Genomic DNA, 11,576 nt, shown 5'->3' with positions numbered 1-11,576 from the left:
ATTATGTGTTATCCTATATGGCAATGTCTTTGACAGAAAATGTAGCTAAGCTTAGCTGTATTTTTGAATGGCATGCCTTTGTGTATCCCAACAACAACAATGTGAAAGGATTATTTGTACTTTTAAATCAGTAATTAGCTATGGAAAACAATGATTTAAAGTATTGAACTTCCTGCAGTTTATATGTTTGTCTCTACCCGAGTTACATATATAGAATATTACACAAACGCAAAAAAGTGAACATAGTATGATATGATAAATTATGTTAATAATCCAGTTGGCTGCTCTCTGTTCAGGACGCGTCCGCCTGCAGGACCCAGAATGCTCTGCGCCGAGGCAAGATGGAAGAACCCAGCAGCTGCGGGAGAACAATGTTTTGGCTGTAGATACTAAAACGGACAGCTGAGGTGAACTACGTGAGCCAAAGCCCTGGGTCATGCTCCTGTACCGGTAAGAGACAATGCTTAAATATAACTTTAGGGCAGGGTCGGCGGCTGCTGCAGTTTAAACTCCTCGTACGGGACAGACAACAAAGCGCAGCGCACTAACGCTGTGTTGCCGCTAGTTAGCTGCTAAGTTAGCTGTCTCAGCTAGTCGGACGAGCATCATTGTTCGCTGGAGTTGCATGGGCCGTTTGTTATGGGTCATGCCTGTGTCGTCGCTCCATCACTTACAGTCGTTTAACTATCCGGAAAACAAAGCAAACAACTTGGAGAAAACGCCTGAGAATACGTGCAGACGATGTAAGATGATTTATTTTATTTACAAGCGCAAACCAGCTTTCGTCCTTGATCATTTTCCAGCTCGTAGATTTTGTTTGGTATGTTAACGTGTCTGTGCGGTGATATCTGCCTTTTATTCATCATATTTGATTCCAGCTAAAAATAAGTACCAAACTAGCCGTGCTTACACACCTACCAAACAGCGACTTTTCTCACATTTCAGCTGAAATTCCGCTCATTCTTGTGCGGTGTGGCGTTCATTAGCGCAGAGACGCTGCTGTTATTGCATGGCCATATTAATTATTGCCTGATCCTGCATCACAAAGAAGAAGGGCCCCGCAAGAGTGGTTAGCCAAATGGTTAGCTAGGTAGCTAATTTCTCAGCGAACAAGCGTGGTGGTTGTAAACCTACGCAGGGCATCCAGGACAAAGCTCGCCTCCTCAAACACTTCCGAGGAAGCCGAAGTTAGTGGAAGTAATTTAAGTTTTATTTCATCTTGGGTTAACTTAGTTGGGTTTTGTGGTAGCTCAGTTGGTTTTTGCTGCTAGCATACAATCAGGGCTGAAGGCATCTGGCAGCAGTCAGCACTCATTATGGATGGGTCCTGCATGCGGGGGGCAAAGATAATTGTAGAATATATGCATAGGATTTATTTTATTTAGCTAAAAATAGGAAAGTTACTAATATTTACGACTCTTAGGAATTGCATAGATCACATTTGATTGAAATCTAAACTACTCATGAGCTTTTTTTCATCACATTTGGTTGTTTACATTAAGACCAATGTGTTGTCTGTTCTATACGCCCACATCTCCCCCTGGTTTCATTATTCTGACATTAAAAAGAACCTTGTTATGCTTACTTGCAGTCATAGGTCTGAGTGTTGTGGCCTGTGTCCAGATTTGTGATTACGTGTTGGTGAACAATCTGGTGATTGAGATCTATCCGACTGCACGCAACTGTATTTAGTGCAATTACAGGACGTACACTTGACTTGTTTGTACATCAGACACATAATTATACCAGCCAGTCTTTCTAATGCTGTCTGTGTGCACTCTCATTGGCAGATAAGCTCATGCAAATAGGATGACTGGGTCAGACAGGCCCATCAAACAGATTAACGCACAATTTCAATCCTGTCATTCCTCTTCTCATGTTGTGTCTAGAACCACAGTCACTGTGACCTTTATGCTAGAGAACATACATACTGTAATAATCAACCAGAGAAAAATTTTGTGTGCTGTATCTCCAGCTTGTTTCCCCATGTCATTGTTCCAGACTGTAGCCCTTTGTTGACCCACAAACTGTCAGTTTAATCCGACTAAGCACTGAGTTGTGAGATCAGAGGCCGTGACACTGATTTCCTGAAGACCAAGCTTAACTGGCTTCATATCTGTTGTCTATTGACTGTTATTTGTGTGTATCATTACCGATAGTAAATCTTTACAATCTGTTTTCACTGTTATTCTTTAAACGGTCATAAACAAAATCTTTTTTTTTCTTCACAGAATGACTCTGATTTCTACCCCTTAGTTTTCCTGCCCCCTGGTCTACATCATGAGCATCATACAAGACAAACTAGGGAATGAATTCCTGCGTTCCAATGGGAGCATGGACTCCAACTTTGGGGCAGGCATGATTATGTTTAGCCACCTTCCCCCTGTGACCAGCTTCACCCGGCTGGCTGCCCACTCTGTCATGCAGGACCTTCCACCACAAGAAATGATCTTGAAGAAGGAGCGAGACTCGCCTGATTGCAGCATGGGCACTCAGAGTGGCAGCCTGGGATGTGTGGGGGTGGTAGACTATAATCATGTCATGGGCATCAAGCAGGAGAAGCTGTCAGAGCATCACTTGCCACTCTACCCTGGAAGTCTGGGGAAGAACACCGAGCTGCTTGAGGTGACCGTTAGTAACAACCAGAACCGCCTGGTGCATGAACTCAACATGGGCAACGTAAGTACAACTAATAGGACATTGGGTGTTTTTGGTCATTTCAAGTTAGCATTATTTATTAAAGTTACACTTTCTGTGTTAATCCAGAGTAGATTAAAACAATTATGAAACTGAAAAAAATAATTGTTAGATAGTAAAGAAAATAACAGGTAAAACAACATATTCAGACGGTTTCAGACTTTGATTTGAGTTCCTTCTTGTATTGTGTGAAGTAATCAAAAAAAGTTGCCATCACATCTTTTAAAGCACAAGGATAGCTCAAGGACATCCATTTTTCATCTGTTGTTAGCAGTCGAAACATCAAAAGTTAATCAATTACTGCCACAGCAGACACAGAAAATGTTGAGAGACCACAGTAGGATGTAGGTTTTTCTTTAAATACCACTTAAAAATGTACTATTTTATGTTGATCACTGGATTAACTAACTTTTACGTTATTAACTAACTAAGTTATGTTAATGATGACATTACCTTAGACTAAGAAAGAAAAAGCAAAAATATAAGGCTCCTAATTTTCCAAAGAAACCATTCAATCAAGATAATTTTAGGTGGGTTTGCACCCAAACAGCCCTGCTGGGTTGTCAAGCTGCTCATATTTTCAAAGCCTGAGAGGGAGGAGCCTCATGTCGGCAGCAGAGGAGCTTTCTGTGAAACTAGTTATGGAGTCATAAATCTACTGACGGCTTGAGATGCAAAGTAGTTTCTCTTTCTGGGCAGAAGGGGTGATGTCATCCAGACTCAGCATGAATGAGAATGTCTTGACAAGGAGACAGCTGTCTCATTTGAGCGTGCACTTCATTTCAGACGTCTTTTGTGTTCATTCAAATAGAAATATACACATCCACACTCCCCTAACAATAGGAAGTCATCTGAGGTCAGAAAGGCTTTATATTGAGAAACCTAATCAATTATTGTCTTGAGTGAGACACTTTTTAAAATTGCCTGTTCAAGGACAGCACCCTCTTAAGATTTTATTCTCAACAGAGTTGCCAGAGTAAAGATTGAACCACTGATTTTGTTTTTTTTTTTGCAAACTGTGGGAAAATAATTTATAGCCTAATTAAATGTCCGCAAATTCGCAATTATATACCGAGGAAAAAATGTTCACATTTAAGAAGGTGGAAGGAGTAAATTGATCAAATTTGTCACAGCTGCAGATGGTATTAGATTTTAAAGGGGTTAAAGTGTGTGTTTCTTGTCCACACGTTGTTGCTCCTTTCATATACTACATTTTGTCAGGTCAAACTGCTCACATTTTAAAAATCGTCTCGGAAATTGGAGTCAGAATTTCCTCTGTTCTTACCCTAAATATTGGGCTGATTTTAAGAACAGCAGGTGCAGCCACATTTGTTCTGCAAATCTCCATATGGCAGTCAGGAGCAGTCTGGTAACTGAGAAAGAAATGACAGGGCAGAAGGGTAAACAGAGAGAAGAAAGGGGGAATTAGGAACCCAGTTTCTTCCTATCTGACTTAAATCTAGTCTCTGGCTGCTTAGTTTACTGTGTGAGGTGTGCGGTTTGTGTGCCTCTGGTTAGAATAGTAGATGAAAAGCATTCACTATGAATTACAGGCTGCTTATCCATAAAGAGGCTGTAAATTTTCTGCTTTCTCATTCCACCCACTGGAACCACATCTTGCACAATAAGCCTACAACATCGACAATGACTAGACATTGGCCAAGTGTTATGTTTGTTTGCATGAGCACCAAACATGGACTTGTTTGCATGATGGTTTCAGGCTGGAGGCCCTTAACCTTCAATCAAGTGATTTCCTTGTCGTGGTTCGCTCTCACGGCCCTCTCCCTTTGTCTATCCTCACAGCTGCCAAGTCAGTTAGGAAAGGAGCCCACTGGGAGGAAAGGTCGGAGGTCAAACGGTGATGGACAGGAGGGTAAACCAAGAAAGAGGAGAAGCGAAGCAAAGGTTTGTATTGTACTATGTATTTGTGCATGTAGTCATGTATTCTGTCCTCATCATACTAAATTCAATACATCAGATGTATATTAACAGCAAGAAAACAATTAAATTGGATCATTTTATTGTATTTGAATATATAATGTAGAGACACTGAAAAATTCACATCATTTTTAAAGGAAATCACTTGAACATACTCTATCAGCTTATTTTTCATACACATTTCTGCTATTTTTGTGTTAAAATGAAGACTTATTCATGCTTTTTATGTTATTACAAATTTAAATTATTCCCTAAAAGCAATTTTCACCTAGTCTTTTGGTTTACTGGTACCTTTATACTTTGTAGAACTGTTAAGATTCTACTGTGCATATTACAGGGTATTTTAAGTGTGCATATAAGACAGCTGGATGGCTGTGACCCCTCTCTCTATCTCTATCTCTGTACCATTCTGTTGTGCAGCAATCAATGATGCTAGATGCAGATGGAGATGGATGCAGCCTGTCTCCGGGAACCAAGCCTCACATCTGTGAACACTGCTCTGCATCCTTCAGAAGCTCCTATCACCTACGCAGACATGTCCTCATTCACACAGGTGTGTAGTTTGTTTTCGATTGCTGTTGTTTACTGCTCATATTTTCTTCTTCTTTATGATATTGATTACACTAAACAAGAAAATGTTGATGCCAGTCATGTCAATGGACTCATGCACCGAGTTTCATTCATGCTTTTCCAGAGCAGTCAATTTAGTGCTTTAAATACCTCCACTGACAACTCAGAGGCACAATAAAAATGTTCCTTGTACATAGAATGGTGAGGCATATTAAAGGCCCAGTGTTTATTCATGTAGGAATAACTTTATATTAATTTAATCTCTTCCATCCCACATGGCAGGCTCACAACACTTGCCAGACACAAAGACTGAATAATATGAGACAATATGGTTTGTTTAGGATTTGAAATTAGAAACAAATCAGGGCTTTGGAGGTGAAAATAATAGACTGCTGTGTATTTCAATACAGTTGCCTGTTGCAAAGAGGAGAATTAAAAATGGTATTTCACCATGAGATGAACCCAATGAGAAATACAGAATGATATGTTGCAATAGCAATGTAATGTTTTGGTGAAGAAAAGTGTTTGTCTGCCAGAAATGCCAGAGAAATCATCACCTTATAACACACAAGAAGCTACTTATTATTGCACTGAATTGCTTGTTATTTAGTCATTGCCGGTTATTCTAAAGAAGGAGAAACAAACATTGTAAACGTATACATCTCCTGTGCTTCCATTTTTAGGTGAAAGACCCTTCAGATGCAATCAGTGCAACATGAGTTTCATTCAGAAGTATCTTCTCCAGCGACATGAGAAAATCCACAGCGGTGAGTGGCTGATGTTGATCGTTCATATCCCTCAGCCTGTGAGTGATTGTGTTTCTAATGCTGTCCACCTAACCCTGAGTGTTGCTGTTTCTGTGTGACAGGAGAGAAGCCATTTAGTTGTGACCAGTGTAACATGCGATTCATTCAGAAGTACCACATGGAGAGGCACAAGAGGACACACAGCGGAGAAAAGCCGTACAGATGTGAGACTTGCCAACAGGTATGCAAACCTATTAAATCTTTTAATAGCTATCAGTGTTTTGTTTGTTTATTTTTATTTGTATCAGTTGTTTACAGGCAATGTTTGTGTCCTTCAGTATTTTTCCAGGACAGACCGTCTGCTTAAGCACAAGCGAACCTGTGGAGAAGCCATAAAGAAAGGCCTGGATCCTGGCATGATGGACCTGGGTTGTGTGGACATGGAACATGGCAGCTATGGAATCACTCAGGGAAATGCTGTGAGTACTGGTAGGAAGAGGGGAAGGTCCAAAAATTCTGGAGAGGGAGGTGAACGCAAGAAAAAGAAGGCAGATGGAGGAGGGATGAGGGTCCCTCATATTCATGGGCATGTGGGCTACAGCATCCATGAATACTCTGTGGAGAATCAAACAGTGTCTTCCTCTACTGAGCCAGGACCCAGCATGCAGCAGGGCCACCATGGCCGTGCTCCAAAGATGGCATTTAAGAAGGCCAATCGTAAGAGCCTGGATAAAGCAGGTCTGGAGCATGCCAAAGCAGGCTCATTGGAGCAGGGTGGGGGAATGGACGGTCTTGGCCTCATGCAGGGTAATGGGGCTAAAGCTGGTCCCGCTAACAGTAACTATGACGATGCCATGCAGTTTCTGAAGAAGAGACGCTACCTTCAAGCAGCAAGCAATGCAAACTCCTCAGGGCCTTCGTTGGCTGGAGGAACCAGCAGTGATTATGATGTCAGTGTTCACTTGTCTTCCCAGCCGTCTATCACTCAGGGTGTAGTTTCTAGTGTGATGGACAGCGATGCTCCTTTGAGTCTCGACAAGTCAGGGATCCCCGATGAGGTGCTGCAGAGCCTCCTCGACCACTACACCCAAAAACCTGATGACTCACATCACGATGTGCACTTTGATATCAGTGACCAGCATGTTGACCTGAACCATGCCTCTAACGGCGCTGATATCAGCCACAGCACTGATGCCCCCAGCCCATCAGGTGACAAGACTGTGATGATGCATGAGTACTCCCGCTTCCTGCTTCAGGCTTTGGAGCGCACCAGCCACAGTGCCAGCTTCCCTCTGGGGCTGGGGCCTTCTGCATCAGGACCCTACACCAGTTCCCACCCAGGAAATCCCATCTATGCTGACAAGAACATCTACACTACATCCCCACTGGAGTGTGGATTTGGCCAGTCAGTGGTCTCACCTTCGCTGCCCTCTTCTGTGCCAAAGTCTCACTTTGCAATGCTGACAGGCTCCTCGCCACAGCACACCTTCCACCTGAGCAGCCTGGACACCTCCATACACCAGCAGCTTACCCCTTCTCAGGAGCTCACTGACCAGATGGAGAAGCAACACTCCTCCACCCCCCCTTCATCCTACCAAATCAGCCCATCCAACCTGAACAGCCAGAAGGACCAACCGCCGTTAAAGAACGGCACGGCAACGGTCTACCCTCTGGCCCCCTCACAGGATCTGGCCTCACTGGACTCTTCTAAGCCTTCCTTCCAGATCGAAAACTTTGCCCAGGCCTTTGGCTCCCAGTACAAGTCAGACAGCCGAGGCTTGTCTTATGGCACTGACTCTAGAGGGGAAGTGGATCACAGGATACCGACGCCTGTGTCTGAATTCTCAGGGTATACTAGTTTGTTGTCTGACGTCAATGAGCCAGTTCCAAGTACAGGTTCCAAAACTCCAACAAGCCAAAGCTACAGATGAGAGCCTGAGAGGGAGAGAACACTCTGTCATTAAATTTCATTTTCTTATTTTAATTTTTGTAATGCTCCTATTTTATTATTATTATTGTTATTTTTTTAAGTGACATCGTATATTTTAATTATACTGATACTCTGTCTTTGTGCTCACTCCTCTCCTCGCAATAAGCCTGCAAGGCCTCCTGCAAATGCAATTTTGTTTTTTAAAGTATCTGTTTTATAAGTTAAATATGTATTTTGTTGTTTATTCTCGTCATTTTAGTGACTGAAAGTACTTTTTTTTTTAAGTGAGCGTAATGTAGTGCTGGACTACACTTTCTTTTCCAATGAGCAGAAGTGTTTGAGCAATCAACCTTACAAGTGTAAAAATAATATCAGAAATAACCACAATTGCAGGGAATAGCCCAGAATTGAAATGGCAAAAAAAGTTGTCTGTTACATGGTTCAAAGTATTACTCAGGAAAAAGTGGAAAAGGAGAAGCTTACAAGGAGCATTGAGCACTCTTCAGAAGTGCAAGTTTGTGACTTCAAAGAGGATTTTTAATATGTTTTATTACTTTTTGAATGAGTGTGAGATAAACGGAGTGCTGCCAGCTCACTTGAACACTGAAAACACTTTCTACTTGGCTATATAGAGATTATGGTACTTTCATGTCAATGTGAAACTCATGTTTTCTTCAATAAGGGCCATACATATATATCTATATATATATATATTTATAAGAATATATATTATGTAAAATAACAGTTTTAATCACTCAGCCTGTTGAAGTTGAGGAAGGGAGAGCTTTGGTTTGGGGCTGTGTTGTCCTTCGTATGTTTTTTTCGGAGAACAAAAGTGACGTTAGGGCTGTTCTTTGGCCAATAGAGGTTGCTGTTGGACAGCGATTGAATGGCCTTCCCCTTTCCTTGTCTCCTCCTCTTCCTCTTATTTCTTTAAAAGAATCCAGTTAGCACTTTGAGCCACTTGCTTACATGGAGTACCCTGTTGGATCAAGTAAGCTCAAACATCATGAACGGACTGGCTTTTTGACCGGTGTGTCTGGGCATATGCAGATGGGGTTTCTGGGGGTGAACACAATGTGGGATGGGTTAACCCTTCGTTTGGGTCACATGGATGATGGAGGATGTGAAGTGGGATCTTTTTCATGAACATTTCTTCGTACTTTTTGGGAGGGTTTAAGAAGGGAGGGCGGGCTTTTTAAGATACGGTCTAATTTAATTGGGATAATGTAAATGTAAATCGGACCCCTAGTCTTAGTTAAACTTGTTATGCAATTTAGCAGCTTGGCTTTTTTTTATTGACTTTAATGACAAAGTGTGTTAGTGAGTCTTTCTTCAGCTGTTACTCAGGCAGCCATACCTATGCAGAAAGGTGGCTGACCAGAAATGTAAATTGACGTGTGCTGGCAGCACAGAGCATTACTGTCCCCTTAGAAATTGGGTGCCTATTCCTCTATTGTCTAGTAAACAGTAGTTGTAATACCTTGCTGATTTCAAAATGTACATTCTTTTTGTAACGAAAAAGGAAAAAAAATGTGCTGTCTTCCATTGTAACAACGAGCCTTGAGTGCTGGACATGATATCACTCTGCTGGGATCCTGTTGTGCTCTAATGGCCTGTTGTTTTAAGCAATCATTATAAATGGCAGAGTGAATGCAACACTGTAATATCTAAAAGTCATGCAGCTGAGGCAGTGAACATGAGTTTGCCTCACATATACCTCATATCACAATGAACCAGGGACAAAGGAGTGACGGTTTGATGTAGCAGAAAAGCTGGAAGTGTAGAAAAATGTCATGTTTATGTGTGACTGTTTTTCAAACTTTGAACATGACATTTCTGTGACCCGTGAAGACACTGTTGCTGTAGGGTCTCTGTAAACGTCTCATGCCAACCAGTGTTTTGCCTCTCCCTCTCCTCCAGATCATGTTTGCCATGTTTGCTTATTGTTTACAAAAAAATGTACAAAAGACACTACATATTTCTTAACCCGCTGTATAAATTTTATTTTACTATATTTTCCCTGTTTTTAATCGCCACCAAATTTTGTAGCTGATGATATCTTCCATTTTTATTTTCTTTCAGGTTCTTGTGACATGTTACACAAGACTGTACTCGTCCAATGAATTAAAAAAGTGATCGATTAGGGAGAAAACAATAAAAAAAATTATTCTAGGAAAAAGTCCTTTGTCTCCATTAGTTCTTCTTACACACTTAACTGGTGTGTGATGTACTCGCTAATTCCCACCACTGGATGGTGATGTTCTTCTGAAAGTGGTGCTCATCCACTTTATTGTAGTAGTTTGGTTTTGTACAAACTTTATCAACAAAGCCAAGCACTGTTTCCTGCATTTCTGGCAAGATTTAAAGATTTAGTTTCTGTTTATTTGCCAAGAAATGTAGATACGTACAATAAGTAAATGTCAATAGAGCTGGACTCGTTGCCATAACAACGCATCTTGTCTATAATGAGCTATTGAATACACAGATCGATTACAGGTGGATTATAATTGATTTTGAAATAATCACATTTGGTTTTTATTTACACATAAAACTGAAGTTTTAACACTGAGATCATGGGTTGTACCAGCAAACTGCTAATTCCTTTTTTTTCTTCCCACCGTGTGACGTAGTCTTAAACTCACGCACAGCCTGACTGCATCTGCGTGTATACATAAACTATGAAGTACATTGGATTCACACGATGTAATAACCACGTGTAAATGTGACATCACCACATCAGAATGACAGCATTGAATGCACGCATGATTACATTAGAAGAAAATAATATAAATGTCATCAGGCGTGTATGAATGCTGCCACCATTGCCCTTTTAAATGACTCTAACCTTTTACTTTGACCCATTTTAAATTTCCTTCTCTGGAAATAACAGTTCTTCCTTAAAACAGAAGGAGAAGTAGTGTGTCCCTCAGCGTCACATCAGTTTCTACATCTTTACATGTGCGCATTTGTCTGCACCTAGAAACCTGCTCCAACCCTAGCTTGTTAATCAATGACTGCATTTTCTATTTAACGTTATGATCATGATGTGTCCAAAGTACCATTTCTATTGATTGTATCCAAACTTAGAACTTGCTATTCATCATCGTGAGTCAGTATTGATAAGTGAATTGTGCTCATTGTTGACAAGAAAATGACAAATCAGGCCATAAACTAGAATTAGTGGAAAGGTGTGACCAGAAGGAATGTGATGTGATTTTGTAACAGTGATTGTATTGCTGGGATAAAAGGCTACTCCATAATTCCCTCAGCTGAATGTCAGGCATGCGCTTCTGGCTGAAGGCACCACAACAGATGCTAAGTTAACCCTTTTTGGTAAGCTTGCCAGTGAGTTTATCAGCTTTCTTTCCTCTGTGCCTGTGTTCTGGTTGACTTCCAGAGAACAGCCGCAAACTGTGAGCGGGGTGGATAGGGTGACGTGCATGATGCTCTTATCATCGAAGCTGGGAAATGGCTACATATTGGGTTGTGTACACAATGAGATAGCGAATGGGGAACAACAGCAATAAACAGAGGGGGTGAGTCTGAATGATGTTTAGTCATAGGTGAACATCAATTAACTTCAGCATGCAAATGTGGCCATGCTAGCAGCACTGCCATAGACCAAACACTGTCGGTGTTTTTGTTGGGCCACACTGAAATATTTGTGTCATCTACAACTAGATCAGTGTCAC

At 41.3% G+C, this 11,576-nt stretch overlaps 1 protein-coding gene across 2 annotated transcripts; it reads left to right on the top strand.

Annotated features, from left to right (window-relative positions):
• Positions 1 to 330: 330 nt before the first annotated feature.
• znf281a (zinc finger protein 281a) lies at positions 331 to 10,026 on the top strand. 2 transcript variants are annotated; one of them, XM_028412916.1, is made up of 7 exons: positions 331 to 450; positions 2,232 to 2,679; positions 4,501 to 4,602; positions 5,056 to 5,188; positions 5,889 to 5,972; positions 6,074 to 6,192; positions 6,290 to 10,026. In XM_028412916.1, the coding sequence occupies exons 2-7, from the start codon at positions 2,281 to 2,283 to the stop codon at positions 7,880 to 7,882; spliced, it is 2,430 nt and encodes an 809-aa protein (XP_028268717.1). In that variant the 5' UTR covers positions 331 to 450; positions 2,232 to 2,280; the 3' UTR covers positions 7,883 to 10,026. The 2 variants fall into 2 exon arrangements, with proteins under 2 accessions (XP_028268717.1, XP_028268718.1); XM_028412917.1 differs by having other exon boundaries at positions 340 to 450; positions 2,257 to 2,679.
• The last annotated feature ends 1,550 nt before the right edge of the window (positions 10,027 to 11,576 follow it).

This window comes from Parambassis ranga, chromosome 8 (genome assembly GCF_900634625.1).
Source record: "Parambassis ranga chromosome 8, fParRan2.1, whole genome shotgun sequence".
In the NCBI taxonomy this organism is placed as follows: domain Eukaryota; kingdom Metazoa; phylum Chordata; class Actinopteri; family Ambassidae; genus Parambassis; species Parambassis ranga.
This window is presented reverse-complemented; position numbering and strand designations above follow the sequence as displayed.

Excerpts from the sequence above, each read along its gene's own strand:
- znf281a (XM_028412916.1), top strand. The coding sequence starts at position 2,281 with ATGAGCATCATACAAGACAAACTAGGGAATGAATTCCTGCGTTCCAAT. Across the intron at positions 4,603-5,055 it reads AGAGGAGAAGCGAAGCAAAG|CAATCAATGATGCTAGATGC; the intron begins GTTTGTATTGTA and ends TCTGTTGTGCAG. Across the intron at positions 5,973-6,073 it reads ACATGAGAAAATCCACAGCG|GAGAGAAGCCATTTAGTTGT; the intron begins GTGAGTGGCTGA and ends TCTGTGTGACAG.